A 25038-nucleotide genomic window follows, 5' to 3' on the forward strand; every position below is an offset into this window, starting at 1 on the left:
TGTTTCATAATCAAGTTTGTTAATTTCACATGCGTTCAGAAGATGGGGGTATCATTAACTACTAATTTCAGATATATAAAGTTGTTTTAATGGGTATGATTGAATGAGCTTAATTATAATTAGTAAACATAAAACTCAATGCATTATCAAAAATGAAAGCCAGCAGTGATGCCAGCAAATTGATACTAAATAATCAAATTACTGCACTCACTAATAGAATCAACAAAAAAGCTCAAAATGCTTCATCACTAATGACATTTTTACAAATACAAATGTATCAAAAAATGTTAAACAACGCCACTAACCATACTGATTTCAGATATTCGTAGACAAATGCTATCTTTGCAAGGTAGCTACTTTTCCAACTTATTGACCTACATGCAATGTGGCTGCAAAGATATTCTTGATTAAGTAATCACAGACAAGGGAGACAGGATTTTTGAACTTTAGGAAGCTGATTGATTTGGCTATATGTCAAAAGGCATGCAAAGCCTTATGGCATGCAAAGGCAGGAACTCAGAGAACAGCCATTACCTTCTTAATTTTAAGATTATTGGGGCAAATTAAAAGTGATTATTAAACTGGAAAAGATATTTGAAGGTAAATCACTAAACAAGATGTATAAATTGTTCATCGCCTAGTACAATAATTTAGTAAAAATATTTATTCCAACATCCATTAAACGTGGCATAAAGGTTGTGTGTCACTAGAAGTTGTTGAAACTGTTGAAACCAGAAGTGAATTATGCACTACATACATCCAGTCAGGCTGGTTTTTTCATTGTGACAAATTGCAGCATAAAAAAACGTGTAAAAATATAGTCAGTCTTCTAAAAAGAATTCCTAGGAATTTTTCTAGGAAGATTCTTAAGAAATTTTTTAGATAAGTTTAATGAAATTTTTTTAATAAAATTAATTAAATAAAAGTAATGAGAAAAGTTGTTACTAAACAGTGTATCACTGGAAATAGCAAAAAGGTGACTAGAAAAAATAGCTTCTGAAATAAAATAAAAAAAGAAAGGCATAATCTCTCATTCCTGTTAATAATCATACACATTAAATTTGTAATAAAAAGCTTATAATGTTGTTTCAGAAATGGATACCAAGCGCAGGCAACATATTAATACTTAGGCATTATGCAGCTGACAGTATTTAAAATACATGGCACAAGGTTATGCTTTTTAAATACTAGTACCACAATACCAAAAATAACTTTTCAAAGAATATTTAAAAAAAAAAATTCACGATTCTGTAGCAATAAAAAAACAATAAAAAAATAGTAAATATTTAATATTAATAATTTAAATAATTTAATATTAGTTAAAAATATGTACTAGTTTATTAATTACAAATAGTTTAACTAAATGATAACTTATTTTTGTTTTCCGTTTTTTTCAAAATCTAAATTAATTGAAACGTAAATAAAAAAAGAGGAATAATTTTGTGAAAATGTAAATAATTTAATTGTTAGTATAGAAAAATAAAAAATAATTACACAGGCAATAATAACATTTTGCTATTACATATACTGTAATGATCTGTTATGTACACTTTGACTTTTTTAAATGTTGTGATTGCTATGAATAATATATATAATTTATTATATTTTATATTTTGAAAATTATTTAAAGAATTTTCTAAATGCTTTATTATTTTTTTTTTTTACTTTTTACTTTTTTTAAGTTTAATTTTTTAAAACTAGTTTTTGTGTTTTTAGTTTGATTTTTTTTTGTTGTTAATCATCATAATTTTTCTTAGATTTCGGTTTTTTTGAAAATTTTTGAGTTTCTTTAAATATTTTTTCTAATATTTAGTACATTACGATGGATCTTTCTACTGATTGTTCAAGTTCCTATTAATGCTGTAAGTAATGTATGCTTCATCTGCATTAACATATTTTTGGGTAACAGTGTTGAACCTGATCTTTTGGGTACAGTTAATGGTTTGGGAATGTCTGTGTCTTGCATTGGAAGGTAACTAATTTATTTTGAAATCTGTACTTTTTTTACTAATTTATTTTAAAATCTGTACTTTTATAAAATACTTTAATTAAAACTTTTTATGCTTTATGCGGTATTATATAAAAGTTTGCAATGAAAAGGTTTGAGATGCAACTTACCTTCCCCCCCCCCCCTCCCCCGTTCTCCTTTCTTTAAAATTTGATTTTGTATTACTAATAGTATTAGTTTGAAAAGATCTGTTTTGTGGTTCTTCAATAAAAATCTGTTTTGTTTTTTGATTATGCTTTTTTGTAAAAATAAAATATTTTAGTTGATTGAATACAACTTTTAACTATTTTTTGATTTTTCGATTCACATTTTAAATTTTTATTTTTTAGTTTATAATTAACTAAGTTTTTATTTTTTTATGGGAGATAAGTAAAACAACTTTTTTAAAGTAACGAATTTGTAACAAGTTTCTTAAAATTATTTTATTTTTTTTGTTTTTTAGAAAAAAATTATTTTCTTAGGTGATTGGGGAAGGGAGGGAGTGCGACCCCCTTACGACCCCTTTTTTACTTTAAAGTTACGAATGATAATCATAATCCTAACTGTTTTTTTTGCAAAATAATTTTTTGCAAAAATTTAAAAATAATTTCCTTCTTCTGATGGCAAATATTTAAATGACACCTATTCGCTTTTCTCATTTTATCGAAACATTTAAGATATTTGATCTTTTCTTGTTTTGTTAATTACAAAACTTTACTGAAATTCGAAATTTGTAAGTAATCTTTCTACAACATATGCTAAAATTAATGCCTTAATATTAAAATAAGGGTATAAGATTAAGAAATGGCTCATTCATCATTATGTTGCTATGAAACTGAAATAAAATATTTAAAAGGTACTATAAACAAAAAACATTTTGAACCAAACCTGAGTAAAATATTTGATGATTATTTAACTGAGATTTGACTGCTGCATTTCAGCATCAATGGGAATTCCTACCCGTGATCTATGGTTTATTCCTACCAGTAATCAATGGTTTATTCCTACTTGTGATCAAATGTTTGTTCCTACCTGTGACTCATTTCTAATAAAAAAAAACTTTTTACTGGTTGACGAAAGTAAATATCTCTTGTCATAATATAACCTTAAACTGAATTTATCTATTCGTAAAACACGGATATTTCAAGGTGGACTTCTCATGTTCCTTTTTTTGTTTTTTTGAAAAGTTCCAAAAAGTGGGTACCATTAAAACTTATGTAACTTTTTATATATTAGAGATAATTTTATTCTGTAAAACGATTAAAAACACGAATAAAATTTTTTCAGCTTTTAGCATTTAACAAAATATTCAAATATTCTTTAATTATCAAATAAACGCACAGATTTGACGATTTATGTTGAATTTCAATTCTTACACGCTACTTTTTCTATTTTTTACTTTATCTATATTTTCTACTTTATCTATATTTTTAATTTTAATTAATATAAAATTTTAAGATTAATTTAAAAACCAAACTTTACTTAAACCTTTTATAAATAGATTCAGGGATAAATCGTCGGACAAAAAATCTCAAAAAATATTAGACATTTATTTAAAAGGGGTTGATCTGGAAATTAATTTTTACATTTCTACTTTATTGTAGCATATTTACTATGATAAGGTTATCATAAGTAGATAAAAACACAATGAAACAAATTCAATACAACTATGTTATTGAAAAGTTTTTCACTTTTGCTCGCCTTCAATCATAGGATATTATTTAACTTGGATTAAAACATTACTCTGTTATATATATATAAAAATCTCTTTTTATATATACATAACTAAATAAATTCTTAAATACAGAGTTATCCAAATAAACCAAATATCTGTTTTATATTTAGTCATTCATTTACCAATTTTTAAAAATGAAAAAATCTATAATAAAATAATATTTATTAGTAAAATTTATCAAAGTATTATTTAATTGTGCGAAGTTTATTTTATTTGTGTGAAGTTTTGTTTTAAATCCTCGCAATTAATGTTATTTTTAAAAAACTATATTTAAAAAACTATATTTTAAAAAATTATATTTTACAGTGTTATGATAATAGTTTTCTAAAATAAATTTGTGAATGGTGTTCAGACATTTACAAACCTAACGATGATTCTATAATTTTGATAAAGTTATCAAAATGCTTTATTTAATAAAAAAAATTTTTAAAAAGTTTTTTTTTTTTTTTTTTTTTTTTTTCAAATTTTAAGGACGTTGGGACCCGCAATCTTTGGTTATGCTTACAGCTGGTCGCTATTGAATATTGAACTACGTAGACTTGGATTTCCATTTAATCAGTACTTTGTTTTTTTTCTTATATCCATTGGTTGTTTGCTAAATTGCGCGTATATTTACTGGCTTATTCCATCTGCGTTAAATAAAAGAAAAGTGCTTCCAGATAAAAGTGAAGTCGTTATCAGACTAAAAGAATATATTCATTATTAACATACTTATTCAATTTATAGTTATTATTATTTTCAATTTTTTTAACTCTGTAAAGATCATTCGTGATTTTGTTGTAACATATATTTTATATAGCAATAAAGGTATATAATTGTATTATTTGTAATTATTTATAAAGTTACTCATTTAATATCTAGTTTTGTTTTATTAATTTTTTAAACTTGTCTTAGATTCGTTTTTATCTAATGCTTTTTTTTAATTTTTATATTTTTATATTTGAGATTTTTATTAAAGTTCCCACAATCCAGTATTGTTAATACTTTGCCGCCTTATGCACAAAAGCTACTATTCCATTCTGTGCAGAAAAACCTTGTCGTTTTTAAAAGCAAAACATTTTATTTTTTTTAAAAAGTCTTAGTTTATTAAAATCTGAATGCAAATGAAAGAAGAAATAAGTTTATCAAATACTTATAACTAAAGAATAAAAATTTTAAGTTAACTTATAATTATAACTTTTTTTTAAAAAAAAAAGTCGTATGCTTTATTTTATCTTTGCGTGTAGTCTCGGCGTTGTTAAGGTGATAAAAAAAGGTAGTAAAAATGCAGCGGTTTCCATTAAAAAAATTGACTTTTACTTTATTAGCTAACTTTTTATAAAATTTAATTTAACTGGCTTCTCAACCATATATAACATAATATGGTTTTAGTAACAAAAAATAGTTTAAAAATTAATTATATTGATGAGTCCAGAAATTTACTTAGTTACGCCCGTAGCAACCAAACTTTTTATTGATATATTTATCTAAGAACAAGATTTCAAATAATCGTTTTTATTTTTGGTTTTGTATAATTACTGAACTACTTGTAAACGAAAGTTGTAAATCTGATAATGTTGTTAGTTAAAATGAGTGTATGAAATTTTTTACTTTAAATATTATTGTTAAACTTTGGAGCTTTATTGTCTTTTTTTGTTTAAATGCAAACAGCAAATCATTCATATTTTTTTAACTAGATATGCAATTAACTTCAAATTTTCAGAGTTGTTTCTTTATAGATAGAACTGCAATACCTTACTAGAACTAACCTTAAATTTGTTTCCATTTGAATATATTTATATTTTACCAAAGTTTTTTGCATTGAAAATATCCTTTAAAATCAAAAAAGAATTTTAAAAATAATTATTCTTTAAAGTTTTTCTAGTAAGGTTTTGTTTATTACACTATAATCTATCAGTGTGGTAAGTTTTAGCTTTTAATGTCTTAAAAAAGCTGAGAAAATGTAGTTTTCTTTTTTATCGATTTTTCTGCATTTAATGCTGAATCAGCAAAAAAGGGTAAATACATTTTTATTTCAGCATTTTAAATTAAGCGCTATTGAGGCTTGCTACTAATTTTGGTATGTAGAAAAAGTTGAAATCAAAAAAGATATGAAATCTTTAAGAAAGGTTTCGCAAGTTCGCGTTTATGTCCAGAGAATAGAATTCTGCAAGCGTGTTTTTGTAGCCTATGAATTTTTTTTAAGTTTTGCATTTTTGCCCATAATATATTTGCATAGTTTTTTTTTATTATTATTATTTATTTATTTTGCCGTTGATAAATATTACAAAAAAGAAATTACAATAAAAGAAAAATCCTGGCCGGAGCAAGAAGAAGACAGGTTGTCTTATCACCGAGCCCCGTCACACAAAAATTTACATGCACAATAAATGATAAAAGACAAAAAGACAGTATAAATACAAAAACAAATCAAATACTTCAGCAATAAAATAATTTGTTGCTAACAATCTTCCAGCAGAATAATTTTAAAAATAAAAAAGTAAAAACGACAGAAAATCATGAAAGTTATAAAAACACAAAAAAAAAAAAAAAAATGCGTTGTTTAATTAAAAAAAAAAAAGCAATATATGTAAACATAAGTATTTGGGCTGATTATTTAATATCATCAAAAATATGAACGAAAAAGACAATTTTATTTTCGTTATCTTTTATACTAATGGTTAGAAACCATTTTAATAAAAGCTAAAGAAAGTGATAAAGATTTAATTTATTTTCAAGCGATTCAGTCCAAACCTTTAAATTGTTTTCAAAAAAGGTATTTGAAATCTAATATATCGAATTCCATGTTCAGTAAATACCGTTTTGAATCATCCTTAAAACTTTGCAAAGTGCAGTTTAAAACGAAGTTTTGTTTTTTACTAAAGATTGGAAGAAATTTTTTCCAAACTAAAGGTCCCCGATATTAAATTTGGTACGAACTTAATTTAAGAAGGTTTATGGGAACCAAAAAGTTATTCACTGAAAATTTGGTTGGATATTTATGGGAGATTTCATTAAAGTAGGATTGAAATGTTACCGGAGAAAACCCAAGTTTTGCTTTAAACATAAAAAACATTACTTGATGAATATTAAGCTTATAAATATTTAAAGCTCCAAGTTGACGTAAGAGAGGTTCGCATTGTGTTTTTCTATTTGCCCCAAATACTATCCTGCAAGCATGTTTTTGTTTACTATAAATTTTTTTGAGTTTAGTGTGATTAGTGCTACCCCAGGAAATGTTACTGTATGAAAGATAACTGTGTATAAACGAAAAATATAAATTTTTTAAAGACTCGTTATCAAGAAAAGGTTTTGTTTGGTATAACATGGCAATATTTTTTGAGATCTTACCTTCAATATATTTAATATGAAATTTCCATGACAATTTTTCATCTAAGAGCACTCCCAGAAAGTTTGTAGTCAATTCCCTTTTAATTATTTTATTATTGATTAAAAGATTTGGTAGTTTAAGAGGAATATTCTCGGCTTTACTAGGTTTATGGAATAGGAAAAATTTTGTTTTCTCTACATTTAATGATAGTCGGCTACTTATAAACCACTCGTTGATCTTATCTAATTCTTCGTTAAATATTTTAAAAAGAACAGTAATATCCTTGTGAGAATAAAACAAATTAGTGTCATCTGCAAATAAGATAGTATTTAATACTTTTGATGATAAATATAAGTCATTTATATAAAGTAAGAACAATAATGGTCCCAAAATAGAACCTTGGGGTACTCCACAAGTTATTAAGTTATTTTTTGAGTCTTTTGTTTCTTTAAGTGCAAATTGCTTTCTGTTAGTTAAGTATGATTTAAACCAAAGTAAACTTTGATTTTTAACACCATAGTTTTCTAATTTTTTCAAAAGAATTTCATGATTTACTGTGTCGAAAGCTTTGGATAAATCAATAAAAAACCCTATTGTATAGCAATCACTATTAAATCCATTTGATATATGCTTAACCAATACAATTATTGCATGGTTAGTAGAATGATTTTTATATAAAATCTTATTTTCAGATAGATATTTATAAAGTCTGTTGTACATAATGCGTTCAATTAGTTTAGAAAAGCAGGGTAAGACTGAGATTGGTCTGTAGTTTGAAATATTGGTCTCATCGCCAGATTTGAAAATAGGTATAGTTGATGAAATAGTGAGTTAGGGCAAAATATATCAGTTTGTCAATGATCGATGTATTTGAAATAAATATCTATCAGTCTCTCATCTTAATGTATAGATTTTACAACAACCAAACTTTAATAAGATGTTTCAAATAAATTTAAATGCAAAGTATAATCTAAGATCAAATTTAATTAACACTTATGAATTGCCTCAAAAATTTAACAAAATATTAGAATAGTGAATAGCATATTAAAAGCCTTCCATATGAAACTTTATAGTTAATTTGTTTGTTTTTTTTTAATTTATCTTATAATATGATTTTTATAACATATTTTATTTATATTTTACGATATGTTATTTAATTTTTATGTTGACGTGATGTTAGACTTATCTTCTTTGCGCCATCTTCTGCTTTGACATTCTCCTTTAGATTTGAAACTTATTTGAAATTTTCTTTATATATTTAAACGCCTCACTTTAAAAATAAGATTGTAAAGCAATTTTATGTTAAACTGAAAAAAATATAAATAATTAAATAAAAAAGTAAGGAAAATATTAAATTACAAATCTCTCAATTATTGTATGTACTTTTGCAAAAACTTTAGAAAGTTTTGCTCCCAGGCTCTAATAATTGCAAACTTTTGCAAAGTATCCTTATTTGACATAACTTTAAACTAATGTTTGGAGTATGCTTCATGTCTGGAAGCTCAAAGCACCCGCCTTTTATACTACAACTGTTAATGTAAGCTAAAATCAAAATCATCAACACCGAAAAAACAATACTTTAATATTTCATAGAAAATGAAATAACAACAACAACAACAAAAACTCGTGACATTCAGATTTATTATTATCTAAACAGTATAAATAGAACAAGCAATTACAAGAAGAATTATAACCATCAGAGAATACGCGCCTGAGAATATTCTAGAGTATTTTCTTTAAAATATTCGCTTTAGCATTTTGGGTTTGATTTATTGCATATCTTAATTTATTACTTCATTGTATTGACAGTAGAAGCTGCTAAGGGAATGTTCACATGGATAAAAATTATTCCACCAAACTAGGATAAAAATAACAACTGACATCTCATCTCTCTTTTAAAATCTATAATTTCAACATTGCGCTCACATGTAAAAACCAGACCTGGGCGAGATTTAAGTTTGAGTTGTTCAACCACGTGTATGTAAACAAAATCTAAACATGTTTTTGTTTGATTTTTTTTTTCATTTACATACGAGCTTGAACTCATACCGTCTAAACAACACTTAGTTAGGCCGGATGTTTTTTTTCATTCGATTAGCCTCTACTTACGATGATAAAAAGAATTAATAAGTATTTTTTAAGATCGGAATTAGGAGTAACATGTTTTTATAAAAGATTTTCTTGTCTTTACTAAATATATATGTATTTTTTTTTAAACATTATCGCTTCCAACAAGGCTGCAAGCAACCACTAATTAAAGTTGGAAGTTACTGGAAAAGAAAAGATGGACATTTTAGGGCAAGATATCGATTGACGGACGACTTAAAGGATTGCAAATTATATAAATCAGGGAAGCAAGATAAAGTAAGCGAATTCCAACGAACTGATGTTCGAGGAAAAAAACTAGACGAATTAGAGTTTTTGGAGCACATAGGAACAGTCACAGATAAAGAATGAGACTTATTTGAATGACGAGTAACACAAGAATGAATTTTAGTAGATGGCACAAGAGACGCCAGCTCGTTAGAGCAGTGCCCATTATAGTATTTGTAGAAAAGAGAAAGAGAAGCAACATTACGACGATGTAATAATGGTTGGAGGTTGGCTGCAAGAGCAGGTCCAACTATGTTTACAATGCGTTTTTGCACCTTGTCTAAAAGAGAAAGAGCATCATTAGAAGATCCGCCCCAGATATGACAACAGTATTCCATTCAAGGCCGGATTTGAGGTTTATAGAGAAAGAGAATAAAATCCGAAGTAAGAAAGTGCCGAGCTCGATAAAGAGATGCAACCTTAGCAGATGCTAATTTTGCAACTGATTTGATATATGGTTTCCACGAAAGATTGGAAGTAAGAGTTAATCCTAGAAGATGAAGAGTAGATGACTCATCGAGTACATCACCGTTTGTAAATATAGGAAGGTCTAAACTATTACGATAACGATTGGCTGAAAAAAATTGAGTATTATCTGTATTGAAGTTCACCAGCCACTGTGAGCCCCATGCTGTAGCAGAAGTGAGATTCTTTTCAAGCTCAAATTCCCCCTCCAAGCAATCAGAGAGTGTTGGATTCTTATTACATCAAGAATAAATGGTAGTATTATCAGCAAACAATGCCATCTTAGATATGAGAATATCTGGAAGATCGTTAATGTAAATTAAAAAGAGTATAGAGCCAAGGATTGAACCTTAAGGAACCCCTCAAGTTACAGAAGAAGAGTGCTGTCCATCGAGGACAATTTTTATACTACGATTGGAAAGAAAGAATTCAATAATCTTAAAGATATTACCAGATACATCGTAAGAAAAAAGCTTATGGAGAAGACCAGCATGCCAAACTTTATCAAAAGCTTTTGAAATGTCAAGAGCGATGGCCTTAACCTTTCCATCTTTATCTAATGCACGATAAAACCTATCGGTTATTACTGTTAGCAAATCAGCTGTAGAACAAGAAGATCGATGCGCATATTGATGATGAGAAAGTAAGTTGTTAGATTCAAGATAAGACTTATGATAGGAAAAAGACTAATGGGATAGGTAGTCCAGAACTTTTGAAAATAGGGATAACAGATGCCGCTTTCCAGCAGGCTGGAAAATATCTGATAAGCACTTGTTGAATAGTTTTGAAAGTATAGATGATAGCTCCGGAGATCACTTCTGCAAAACTATAACTGGTATGTTGTCCGGGCCACAAGCGGTAGAAGAATCAAAGCAGGAAATCACTTTAGATACAGAAGCTGGAGTGATACGAACGTCAAGCAATGGATCAACTCGTTTGTTGGCAATATCAGGTAGAACGCAACTAGTGGAATCAAGAGATGATATTAAGGAAAAGTTTTTAGCAAACAATTCAGCTTTGTCTTTAGGTGAGGTGACAAAGTCTGAACCATACAAGAGAGGTGGAATTAAAGATTTGCCCTAATTATTAATACTATTAAAGATTCTCCAGAAGTCACGAGAGCCTAATTTTTGAGATGAGATACGAGATTTCATGGCCTGAGAAAAGCGGACTTTGGCGTTAGACAAAACCTTTTTACAATGGTTTCTAGCAGCAATAAACAGACGTCTGTAAGCAAGTACACTAGTGGCCATTGAAATAAAACCAGCAGCAAATTTTTGGAAAATACACAGTTTACTCTAGCAACAAGGACTAGCAGGCATATTATCAAATGCAATTTTAACCTTACAATACACTGAATAAAGTTCTAGCTCAAACGATGAATAAAAGTCAGTAATTCACAGGATATCCTTTATTTTTAAGCACAGCATTAATGCGATCAGGTATGCTATGAACAAGTGTTCTACAGTATTCCGGTGTTATTTCTGTCGTCCACACACGCTTTAAAACCTCTTTCAGGTCTTTTTCTGATGTAGGACGATGTGCAGCAACTTTCCTTTTCATAATTTGCCAACAATTTTCAATCACATTTAGATCAGGTGAATTTGATGGCCAATTGGAAAGAAGTTCAATGTTGTTGTCTGAAAACCACTTTTGGACAATCTTTGCGGTGTGTGACAAGGGGCTGAGTCTTGTTGCATAATTGTTGCTCCTGAGATGTTCATGTGGATTTGAAGCTTACTTTCAAGAACCTCCAAGTACTTTTTGGCATTGACCTTTTCCCCTTTATCGAAGATGTGCAGTCCACACCGACCACTTGCTGTGATGCCACCCCAGATCGTGACGCTTGGTGGATGTTTGACAGTTTTGATGGTGTATTTGGGATTGAATCGCTGAGAGGCAGGACGTCTGACATAATTGTAGCCAGGGCCTCGTAGCTGCTGAAAGGTACTTTCATCTGTGAACATGACTCTCTCCCACCATTCCCTTGACTTGTCTTTCATCGCACGGCGAAACTTCAATCGCTGGAGGAGTTGTTGTTTCGTGATTAGAGGTTTCTTCGCTGGTCTGCGAGCTACAAGACCAAAGTCATTTGATAGACGTCTCCTAACAGTCCTAGCACTCACTTGAATACCCCTGTCACTAGCTAGGCTTGCAACGCGTGCAGAAGAAGTATGCGGACTAGACACAACAATGCTCTTCAAATAACGATCATCACGATGATTTGTTTTTCGTACTCCCTTGCAGTTGGAACGTCGTGAAACACATCCAGATCTTAAAACATTCTCAACGGCACCTCTAGAAATCTTCAGTTTCTTTGCAATATCACGCTGAGAATAACGCTCAGCATTCAATGTTACAATTTGCCCCTTGACAAAATCATTAATATCTGGCTTTTCCCCCATTATCACACTAAAATAAGCAATAACAACATTATAGTTTTTCAGCAAGAAATCATGAAATTTAATTAAATACTAAGCCAAACACGTGTATAATATGCATAACATAAATAATAATGACGTCATATATAAACAAACCGAACGGCATGACGTTGTTCTTACTTTTTTATACATATTTCATTTTAAAGCAAAATCCTCAAGTGGCTTTAATTCAATGGCCACTAGTGTAGGTCTAGTGAACTTTACAAGAGATAAGACAACAGAAGAAAAGTTACTTTGAAGAATATTAGTGAATGATAGGTTTAGAGAACTTCATGATGATGATGGTTTTTTGTGTTTTATAGTTTTTGGTACTTTATATATTATATTTTATTGTACTTTATATTTTAGTTTTTGGTACTTTATATTATATTTATGGTACCTTATATATTATAGTTTTTGGTACTTTATATATTATATATAGAAATTGCATATAAAAATTTCTAGCTTGAAAGGAGTGGAGTGTCAAGCTATCTCATAACTTTTTGCGTAAAAATCAAACTATTTCTAGACCCGGAAATAACTTTTCATAACGCCAATTAAGTTTTTTTTTTGTTTTTTTTAAATCCAATTGTTTCTTATACATACTGTCTATTTATACTAATTATTTCAACCTGATCTATTTATCCATTTCCATACTATTTTTTAATTTCAATCATTTTATTCAAATTTAAAAACTAAATTTTACAATAACAGATATTCATTAATCATGTTTGTACTTGAGATAAATAAAAAGTAGCATTCAACTTGTTTTGTTAAGATGATCAGCTTATTATGATCAAGACTTCAAGGAGTTTTTAGAAGAGGTTTTTGTTTTAAGATATTAATGTAATCACGATCATCGGTCCACCCTATTAATTCTAGTACTGCATAACTAAAGTTGTGCCGTCGTATGCTTTGACGCAACTAAAATTAAAATGAACTCAACTGCATTCGATAGTATATTTAAACAAAATGTTTGTTTTTTAATATTTGACCATATATGGAAAATTTGCTATTCGAATCATGCATTTAAGAGTATTAGCGGTCTCAGTTACAACTGCGTTGCAGCAAAATGCATTAAAGAACTGATGCATAAAAGTTTCAGAAAAATGTTTGAACATGATTTTTTGGTTGATAATTATTTCTGATGTAGTAAAACTTAAAAATCATAAGTTGAAAACTATATTGTATATAATAACATTTAAGTAAAAATTTATAAAATATAAAAATCAAATCATTTTTATAAAACTAATTTGTGGATCTCAGGCAAGTTTTTTAAGAGCACTGTACCAATAAAGATGAGTGTATGGGCCACTTCAGATGTAGGTTATCTTCAACATTCAAATATCTCTGATATTAGAAATTTTTAAAACAAAATTTTTTATACATAGTAATTTGAAAAATAGTTCCTATCAAAGTTATTGATCAGCATCCTTCTTTTCAACTGGAAACGGTTTTTCAACTTCTAATGCACCACAATCTGCTATCGTAATATCTTTTAGAGGTTGGTCTCGATGGTTTGTTTTAGACTTTCCTACTCGCTTAACAACATCCTAAAGTAAACAGTAAAGTCATTAAAATATTTATAACCATAATAAACTGCTCAACTAAATTATTTATTATAATAGGTTAACATAATAAAACACATTAACATTACTATTGTATATTAAGATTTGTTATTACCATTCCTTTGGTTACTTTGCCAAAAACAGTATGACGCCCATCTAACCAAGGTGTCTTGGTAAATGTAATAAAAAATTGTGAACCGTTTGTGTCTGGACCAGCATTTGCCATGGATAACCAACCAGCTCCATAATGATTTAATTTAAAGTTTTCATCAGGAAACCTTTCTCCATATATACTTTTGCCACCTAAATTAATTTTAATAAAACACTTACATATCGTCGCATGAGAATTATAGGGTTCTACCTGCATTTTTTTATGTTGTGAGAACTTAACTTTCGATATTTAATTTTAAAATGTTTTAATGCTATTATTCTTTATAGTTATAAATTACAAGTCGTTTATGTTATTATGGTTTCATTATTAAAAATATATTATTATTCATAATATTTTTAAAGTTGTTTGTTTTTATTATTAATTATTAATTAAAACTTTAATCGCTAGATTTTTTTAACATAAAAAAATGCAGATGGAACCCTATAATTCTCATGTGACGATATATATATATATATATATATATATATATATATATTTTAAGCTCACCTAAATTTATACAGCTTTTTCAGAAAAGAAGAAACATGAAGAATAATGAAATAAAACTTATCCCTGCCCCAACCCTCAGTTGATTAAGCAGCAACTCCCTTGCATGCTCTCCATATATCAGTCGATGTATGCACTAAAGCCCACAGTAGCTCCCTTTTTCAGTATGGCATCATAATACTGACTCAAGTATGCTGTTAGATGTGTGTGTGTGTTTATGTCATTAGATGAATAAATCGTAAGAATAAGAACAACAAAGCGTGTATTGTATGGATGCATGCATGTATGAATATAACGAAAGTAAATTCATACATACATGCATAACAATAAATAATATAACAAAAGTGACAAAGTTAATTATGTATCTAAATAAAAACTTCCGATCAAAAGTACAACAAATGCCTATAAATAAACACTGTAAACAACATAAATTAGCGCAGGCAGATATATATATATATATATATATATATATATATATATATATATATATATATATATATATATATATAGGTATATACAAACTTAAAGCTAAAAAAAATATATAATAGGGATAGGCAAACATGTATCTAATTCTGAAATTTAATTTAGAAAACTTACCAGTTCCGTCACCATTTGTAAAATCACCACCCTGCATCATGAAATTGTCAATTACTCTGTGGAATTTACTACCTTTATATCCGAATCCTTTCTAAAACAACATGTAACAAACAAAACGTCAATCCTTTAGTTAGAGCATAAATATTAAACTTAAGTAACAGATATTTTAAAAATATCGATAATAACTTTGCTTATCATATTTATGAATATTTATTATAACACTTACATTGTGTGTTACTAGTTCATAAAAATTTCTTGTAGTTTTTGGGACAACATCTCCAAATAGTCCTATTTCTATTCGTCCAATCGAAACTCCATCTTCCGCCAAATCAAAATAAACTTTTTTCGTGACTAAGAGATCTTCAGCAGAGCACAACACTACTGCATAAATAAAAACTAGGTAACTAAATACAGCCATAGCAATTGATGAGTAACAGTAGAGATATGTCAAATGATATATTCGTACTGAGCAAAATTCAATTTATACAGTTTCGAATGGTTACACTTGCTACGCCTAAAGTCAGTTAAATATTAATTTAAACATTTTGTACTAATGCGATCACAAGCTACGATCGATCCACGTTGCAAATCTTATTTTAAATTTCGCGGTTTACGCTGTTACGCATGTTTTCTTTACAAATATTGTTCATCATAACTATAAAATTGAAACAACAAAACATGATACTAATCTTAATTAATATTATACATGATAATAATTCAAATCATACACGATTTTAGATTCAATATTAATTGATATTAATATTATAAGCTTTTTGATTTGAAATTTGTTTTATTAAAATTTTTCATTTACAGAATTGACTATTTCAGGGACGGATGAATGTTTTACAAACTGTTTTAGTTTCAAGGATATTTTTGTTTTTTGTTTTTTAATTTTGGTAACATATGTCTAAATTATTAGGAAAAAAAAAAATAAAAAATAAAGAAAGAAAGAATGAAAAGCCACAAATAAACAGACGACGTTTTTTTCAACTCTGATGCGGATTTCTAAACTCCAAACATTTGAAGTGAAAAAACAAACTGAGTTAATGGCATCCGCAGATTAATACCCTTTACCTATTTCTTTAGCTTTACATTTTATTTTTATTTTTTCTTAATAGTAAATTTATCCACTTGATCTATTTTTTTAAGGAGCTATCTTTTTTTTTTAATATACAACGACTAATCAAGATTTAAGTATATATTGACTATATTTATACGCAACTGATATTTTATAAAAAATGTTAGATTTTTTTTTAGGAATTTAAACTTGAAACAATCTGTTTTAAATTTTAAAAAACTATTGTAAAGGAATGTGTCTCATAAGACTTTGGGATCGTCCATAAAATACGTACGTTCGGAGGAAAAGAGGGGTCTGCAAATGACTTATTTGAGATGGGGGGCAGTGGGTCAATTATAAAAATTAGGAGACGCTAAATTAAAAAAAAAAAAATAACATAAAATGTTTTTGTTGGTAGGTTAAAAGCGTATTTACTTTTAGTGAGGTGGAGGGTACTCAAAAAACCGTATGGCTGAATGCGAAGGAGGAGGGGGCGGTTAAAATTAAACCGGACGTACTGGACGTATAAAAAAATAAAACCGGACGTATAAAAAAATAAAACCGGACGTATGGACGACTCCTTAGCCGAAAAAAATATTTTTTTAAAAGCCCGATTTATACAAACTCTTAATTATTTTTGGCTTCTTTTGTGCGTGTGTGCGTTATTGTAATACTAACGTTGTAGTTTTAAGAATTTTCATATTTTTATTACCTATTAATGCCAAACTTCATTACAAAATTTTGGTACTTACATACTTTAACCTCACATACTAAAATATTTAAAATAGATAGACATTTTTGTGAATTTTTTTAAGGATTTACTTTAAAAGTTTATGCACTTATTTACATTAATGACTGTGTTATGCAGCCCATTTAACATAAACCAAGTGGGATTATTGAACAGGTTCTCTGAAATAATTATTAAAAATTCTTTTTATTTTATCTTTCAATAGTGTATACACAAATGATGTCAATCACATCATTTGTGTATACACTAATGACGTGATTGACATTTGACTGACGCAGTTCTATACTAATGATGTGATTGATATATAACTTATGAAGATAACGCAGTGCTATAGTACTGCCTCAGTTATCTTCAATCACGTCATTAATTTAGAACTGCGTCAGTTTTATGTCAATCACATCATTAGTGTAGAACTTCGTCAGTTACCTTCAATCACATCATTAGTGTAAAACTGCTTCAGTTTTCTTCAATCACATCATTAGTGTAGAAATGCGTCAGATAAATAAAGTGCTCTTTTTCCTCCCTGCTTTACTTGTTAAAGTCAAAACGCAATAAGCAACAATGTAAAATGATATGTTTGTGACACTAGGGTTTTCCAGGATATAATATGAAATGGCAAAATTTTGTGAAGAGAAGTTTTTATCATAACCCTATCTAAAAACAGTTTTTTGCTGATTGTTGATAAGAGATCCTGGGGCCCCGCAAAATCTCTGAATGTGAACCGCATTTTAAGGTGAAAAGTTTAAAACTTAGACGTTATAATTTTGATTATTATATAATACTACAACAGAACTTTTTTTTTATTTATTTTTTTTTGGCTATTTTTTATTTTAGGTGCCCCAAGCTTGGGGCAAAGACTCTTTCGAGGTGCTCTGTGACAAGACCTAACGGTTTTGTCACAGTGCACCGCGAAAGAGCTTTTAATGAGTAATTTCACGCCTCCTTCCTATAGTAATGGCGCGAAATATTCCCAGAGCTCGCTTCAAACTCTGGATCTTTTTCTTCTAATGCAAGCGCTCTAACCACTGCGTCACGGCTGCTCATAAAGTTATTTATGATAAAAAATAGATAAATAAATAACAAATAAATGTTTCATTTAACATTTTATTTCAAAAAAGAAGCTTCAAGTCAATTTTATGACGAAATGTAATGATAAATGTAATTCTTTAGACTCTGTAAGACTTTACCGTATTGATACCACGTTGATAATAGTAAGTATCACACTTTTTTAAAGCGTGGCACTTTTTGCTTAAAGATTGAGCATTCTTGTTTGCCGAGTTATAAATCTTTTTATGTCAAAATCATTAAGATTGCAATTTCTATTGATGCTGATATAACAGGTTGAGTTGGACAAATATTCTGTTTTTTCCTTGCATTATGTTGTTGATTAATTTCAGGAAATTAATATACAACAGGATGAAAACCAGGATCAATTTTAGTTCCTTCAGTTTCTCCATTTAATTGTGTTTCAGAGTCATATTCCAGCAAAGCAGCAAATTCTTTGACTTGCTCTTCTCATAAAATTTCAAACCTGAACTGTTCTTTTTCTGTAATTCTTGGATCAAATGCTTGTCAGGCAAGTTTCATTGCATTTTTGGTTTAAAAATTTTATCATACCCATCTATCCATGCTTTCTTTTCCTGTTGTTGGTTCAAAATGGTTTTGGATAATATTTGCAGTACCCTCATTTTCACTGCCATTTTAACATTCTTTGGATCGCTCCTTAAAAATAAGACATAATTCAGAGTTTGTTTACTATCCGTCAGTTTGGCTCCAATTATTGGTGTTGAAAGATGACCAATCAATCAGAAATCAGTTAACTATTTTGTCACAGGTCTTCTTAGAGTTTCTTCATTTGAACTCAAAGTATTAGTATTTACTAAGTTATCTTGAAGAAGTGAATTCTTTTGTTGCACTTTATGCATCTATTCAATATAAACGTTCAGTTCAAAATCTATTCAATATTTCATCCTGTCATTTTTATATCATTATTATTGTAATTTTTAAATCATCAGTTAAATACTTTATAATTGGTGTCTTATAAAAGTTCTTTTATATCAGCCTTTCGTTTTTCGACTGTAAAATTTAAAAAACAGTTATGAAGACTAGCAAAATAGGCTAGTTATGAGTTTATATACATAAATACAAAATACATGTACACACACATCCATACACACAACACACACACACACACACACACACACACACACACACACACACACACACACACACACACACACACACACACACACGTAAACACATATACTTACAAGTATATGTACCTATAGACATATTACGTATATGCACATGAATAAGTGCTTTCATACACACATATTACACATAGATATATATTATATATTTATAATATATATATATATATATATATATATATATATATATATATATATATATATATATATATATATATATATATATATATATATATATATATATATATATATATATATATATATATATATATATATGCGTTAGTATTTTTTCTTGTTTTTTTTTTATACTTATTTTTTTTTGAATTATAATAACAAAAAATATTGAATATGATATGTTTTTATAAAAAAAGTCAGGAAATATGCAACAACAAAAATACAGATTATTCAAATATTTATATAAAACTCTGAGAGTGGGTAGAAAGTTTTTTTGTTCAAAATTTTGCTCAAAATTATACTACTAAAAGATTCATGAAACAAATCTGAAGTTTTTAAAAAAAATGGTTCTTTGATTATAGAGATTCTAGGAAAACAATAAACGTAAATTATTCAAAATTTTTTTAGACATAGTACTTATAGTATAACGGAAAAAACTTCACTTCAAGAAGTTTTGCCACTTCATATTATATCCTGGAGAACCCTAGTGTGATACAAGCGGTTTCCTAGCGGTAATAACCGTGAAGTATCCTACTTCTCTAAATTTTTTTCACAGAGCACATTACAACAATGAAGAGCAATATGAATTCAATTTGTGAAAAACTCATTTATTTTTTCATCAAGATGTTTAGCATCAATATTCTTTGCTTAACTTCCACAGGGTAACAATAGATCATTAATCATTAATCTATCATTGTTTATATCTTATGAAGGCTGTTCCAAAGAATCGGCAATTTCTTTTCTTAGTATACCTGTTATTTTAAAATACCCTCCTATTTATTTTTTATTTTTTCAACTTTTTGCTTTTATAAAATAAAACTTATTTAAAATTAATATTTAAAAAAATGTTTTTACTTTTTTTTTTGAAAACTTCATCCATGTTATATAATGTTATAACTTCATCAAGTTATATAATGTTGAAACTTTATCATATTATTTTATGTTAAAACCTCATCACATTATACAATGTTGAAACCAAATCATGTTACATAACGTTGAAAAGCCAATTAAGTTTTACACAAAATTGAATAATGAACTAAAATTTTATCTTTCTCGGAAGTAGCTAAATATTCAAATATAATATATAGAGCATTATACAGACACTAGAAAACACTGTATAGAAAATCGGAAAATCTTTTATTTTGGAGTCCGGTGCACTCTACCCCATCCTCAATGAAAATAATCTATATTATTATTATTATTATTTATTTTTATTTCAAAATAATTACAGGGTTACTTTTTTTAGTTTTAAATTGGTTCCATCTGATTGATCTATTTTAAAAGTATCATTTATAGCTTAATAAATCAAAATTTGATTTTTGACAGGACCATAAAGTTCTTGGAGCACCCTTATAACTAGAATAAAAAACAAAGAAAAAATTTTTGGAATGTTTAGAATGTTTGGAATATTTGGAATGTTTGGAATTTTTTTCAGCGAAAATAATTCGAATAGAATAAATTGTAAGATTTTGATGCATCAAAGTTGTTTATTGAAATTTATGTAGCATATTTATGTTCTGTTTCTTTACATTATGTTTTGCAGATTTTGCGTGATTTTTTATTGTATACATAAACTGTAAAGTAAGATAGAAGCCTAGTTTGGAAATACGCACCAAATGTAATAAAAGATACAAGACACAGCTCTACTCCAGCTCCAAATACGAGTTGAATTTGGACATCATCTTTGAATTGTATTTGGAACTGATATTTATTTGCTTATTATTAATATAAAAAGTTTGCATGTTACAAATACAAGTCTAACATACAAATTTTTTAAGGACTTTATATTAAAAATTAGATAAAAAATTATTTTATAAATAAAAATTTTTTTCATTTTTTATTAATAAAAAGTTAAATATTTACTTAATACATCTTATTATAACAATATATATATATATATATATATATATATATATATATATATATATATATATATATATATACATATATATATATAACAATATATATATATATATATATATATATATATATATATATATATATATATATATATATATATATATATATATATATATATATATATATATATAATAAATATATATATATATATATATATATATATATATATATATATATATATATATATATATATATATATATATATATATATATATATATATATTATACAATAAAAATATTCATATTAATACAATAAAAATGTTTTATTAATTATAAAATATTGGTAAACACTGATTGGTTAATGATTCCTGTAATGTTTTTTTGTTCAAGTCAAAGAAAAAATTGTTTACATTCAGAATAAACAAATTTAATTATTTATTTATTTTGGCGTCTTCTCTACGATATTTAACATAGTATATTTTGTAAAGGCTTTTATTATATTATTATATCATTTTATATTACTATATATTTAGCATTATTGTACGTCTATTAACTGTCTATGCTATTAAGTCAAATTAAGGAAATTAAACAAAAATTATTTTGTAAGGTTTTATTTAGTTCTAACACAACTTCAACACAAAAAAAATTTAGTTAATTTATTTTAATAATTTTACCAAAAGTCAAATAAAGTTATAAAATCTTTAAATGAATCTTTAAAAGATATAATAAATCAATAAGTAGCTGAGAACAGGCAGATGAACAACCAGTAGGCAAAGATGTCTGTAAAATGTCCTTACCACGCTAAATAAATGTCTCATACCCGTAGAACGTCTAGCAGACGTACTGCTAGACGTTCTACGGATACAAGAAATTTATCTTTGAGTAAAGATGTATTGACGGAATTGACAAGAAAAGCAGTATTATCATCTCAAAAAAACTAAGCTAAAGGATTAGATAACTGCAAATTAGTTGAAGTTAGAAAAAAGAATTGTGAAGTGTAAAAAAAAAAAGACATCTAAATCAGTTATGAAATTAAAACGACATGTCTATCAGGATTTGTAAAACTTAAAGCTAACTAATGGTGAACAACTTCAATTCATACAAGTTTGGATGCATGATGGAGACATGGCACCTAATTATAAAAAAGACAATAAATTTTGTAGTTACTAAGGTTCAGACTTAATAGCCCAGTGGGGAATTAATTTTGTAGTTACTAAGGTTCAGACTTAATAGCCCAGTGGGGAATTAAGAAGAGTCAATGGATTCGTTAAAAAATTAACTTTAATGAAAGAATTCGTGTGACTTGAAGAAAAATAAACAAGAGAAAAAGAATTTTCAATTAAGGAATGTGGGATAAGATTGATAGAAAAAGAGTATACAAGAATAGATGAAATACTTTAGGAGTAGCTGATGTTGCTTTCTTATTTTGCAATGAAAACGGCGAAGTTCCCCTTCGACATTATGCCATTATATAGGCCTATCAAAAAGATAGCTCTATGAGAAGAATACATTGACTCTCACCAGGTAGTGATATATTACAATATCCTATAATCCCAAAACGTCAACTGATGATAAGGAGGAAAAGATTTTTGTCCTGTTGTCAACTGATGAAAACAAGACAAAAGCAACAAAACAACGATAACAATTACAAAGGGATGGGTAACAATTACACCGCACGGAAGCTTTTATCTATTTGAAAGAAATTGAGTTTATTGTTGCATAAAGGAAGATTGTTTTAAAAATATATAAATGCTAAATACCTGGAAAACAATCAAATGACCTGTATAAGTATTACCAGAATCAGAAAAAGCTTGAACTAGAAGTTGATTTGCGGGAGATGTATTGAGTAATGCTTCAGTGTTTTTATTTAGTATTTTTTCACTTTCCATCTTTTGCATCCCGATTTTTTTAATTTGCTTTATTCTATGAATATATCAAAAAAATAAGTTGTGTAAATAGTACATATATATTGCATTTTTTAAAATATGTCAATTTTAGAAATTTCTAATACATGTTTATTAATGGATAACTTTGAATAATTTCATTTTCTTGTCATAAATCACTGTGCTCTCCTGAAACTTCCCAGAAATTACCCAAAAATCACTCTGAAACTACCTTAAAACCACCCCTGAAACCATCCTGAAACTGCCCTGAAACTACACGGGTAAATTTTGATTTAACCTAAATATTTTTGATTAACTCTAACTTTTTTAAATGTTATTGTTCATTTATTACTATTGGGTTTCGAAAAGTGTTTTAAAATTAAGTTAAAGCTAACATTTAAATATTTTCTGATAAAAACGCAAGTTTTTTTTAATATATAACAGCTTTAAGCCATAAAATCACATAAGAGAGATAGGTGGGGAAGGTAATAGTTATCAGGATATTTTCCTTTAGGTTAAAGCTCCTCTGTTAAAGAAACTTCTTATTTTTTAAAGCTCCAAATTTAATCAAGATAATATTCGTACCCCGATACCACAGAAAATTATATAGATTCATCTCCAATCTTCTGTAAATGATCTACAGATTAAATGTCAGTTGTCCTTCTTAAGTCACCTGTAAAAAATAAACTACAAAAAAATTTAAAAATTTTCTCTTAAATTGAAATTAAAATCATCATCATCTTAAAATCGTTGTATAAAAATCTATTCTGAAATATCGTGCAATTCGTTGAAATCTGGATATGAATAACTGAATTTTGGATGACAACTCATGAAATGCCCAGAAACTTAAACTATTACAACAGGAATGTAAGATTTATTTACACCTTCAACTGTTGACTAAACCTGTATTATTGTTCCTGCACCTTCATCAATGCTGTTCAAATCCAGACAAAAAATAGGTTGTTTAATGATATTTTTGTTAACTCAAACGCCGACACGCTTTTCGCTTTTTTCTACCTATGTTATCTCGCGTTCCTTAATTATACATTTTTTATTCCTTGTTATGTTTGTTTCAAGCCTATACAGTAAGCTAAAGTGTTCAACTTACCGTAAATTAACAGTAAGTTCAAATCAAAAGTAAACAATCTTTTCTGCAACTTTCGGGCTGCTTACACAAAAAAAAAAAGAACATCCTGGCTAATCCGTTGTACTCGGTTAGGCGAGTCGAATTTCAGCTAGCTTATAGAGAAAAAACATCTTGCACGAGGCAGACGTTTAAAGGTCATGTGACACTTGTTTACATATAACACTGGTGAAAAATGGGCGATTCCACAAAAAACGTAGCATACATTAAATTTCATTCGTCCTCTTTTTGCCTAAATCAAAACTTTTTAATTTATTTTACTCTACAGAGTTTGAAGAACAAATAGGCTAAAAAATTTTGAGTCTGAAATGAAACTTAAATTGTATGAATTTGTAAATTGGTTCTCCATATTAGAAAATAAAAAGACAAATCAATTATTCAATTCGATATTATTGATTTTTACCCCTAAAAAAAGGTTGATATTTTAGATAAAACAATTGAGTTTAAAAGAATCCCTTGTTCCAGAGTAGACAACTTTTATTATAAACGATTACAGATAAATCTTATTTTTTTTAATAAAGAAACAATTTCTTTTTAAGTGACATGTATTCGACGTATTTTTAAATAGGGTATTTGACAAATAGGCGTGAAATTTTTTTACTGTGTATTTGACGCCTCTATATTAAATCAAACATTTTTTCTTTCTCTAAAAATACGACGTTTGATCTTATTGAAAATTTTTTACGTCAAAGTAAGTCGCGTTTAAAAGTCTAGACGATTTTTAGCGTTTTATATTTTAAAATTTTACTTTAATGCTAACTACAAACAAAACTTCAAAATGAAACCCGCCAAAAACGTCATGTTTTTCACATTTGAATCACAGATTACGTGCTTTATATATTCAGAGAATTG

The 25038-nt window shown here is 27.8% G+C and overlaps 2 protein-coding genes across 5 annotated transcripts in view; one reads left to right on the top strand and one right to left on the bottom strand.

Annotated features, from left to right (window-relative positions):
* Positions 1–4582, top strand: part of LOC136090264 (uncharacterized) — a 65979-nt gene extending 61397 nt beyond the window's left edge. For all 4 annotated transcript variants that reach the window (XM_065816525.1, XM_065816526.1, XM_065816527.1 and 1 more), the window contains exons 14-15: positions 1814–1972; positions 4194–4582. In XM_065816525.1, coding sequence (XP_065672597.1) covers positions 1814–1972; positions 4194–4428 — 394 coding nt within the window. In that variant the 3' untranslated portion in view covers positions 4429–4582. The remainder of the gene's footprint in view (positions 1–1813; positions 1973–4193) is intronic.
* A 9057-nt stretch (positions 4583–13639) lies between these two features.
* LOC100198023 (peptidyl-prolyl cis-trans isomerase B) lies at positions 13640–15638 on the bottom strand. The gene is made up of 4 exons (XM_065816700.1): positions 15337–15638; positions 15111–15201; positions 13974–14161; positions 13640–13843 (listed from the first exon to the last, which is right to left on the bottom strand). The coding sequence occupies exons 1-4, from the start codon at positions 15526–15528 to the stop codon at positions 13709–13711; spliced, it is 606 nt and encodes a 201-aa protein (XP_065672772.1). The 5' UTR covers positions 15529–15638; the 3' UTR covers positions 13640–13708.
* Positions 15639–25038: the final 9400 nt, after the last annotated feature.

The sequence above is a fragment of the Hydra vulgaris genome, chromosome 13 (genome assembly GCF_038396675.1).
Source record: "Hydra vulgaris chromosome 13, alternate assembly HydraT2T_AEP".
Taxonomy (NCBI): Eukaryota; Metazoa; Cnidaria; class Hydrozoa; order Anthoathecata; family Hydridae; genus Hydra; species Hydra vulgaris.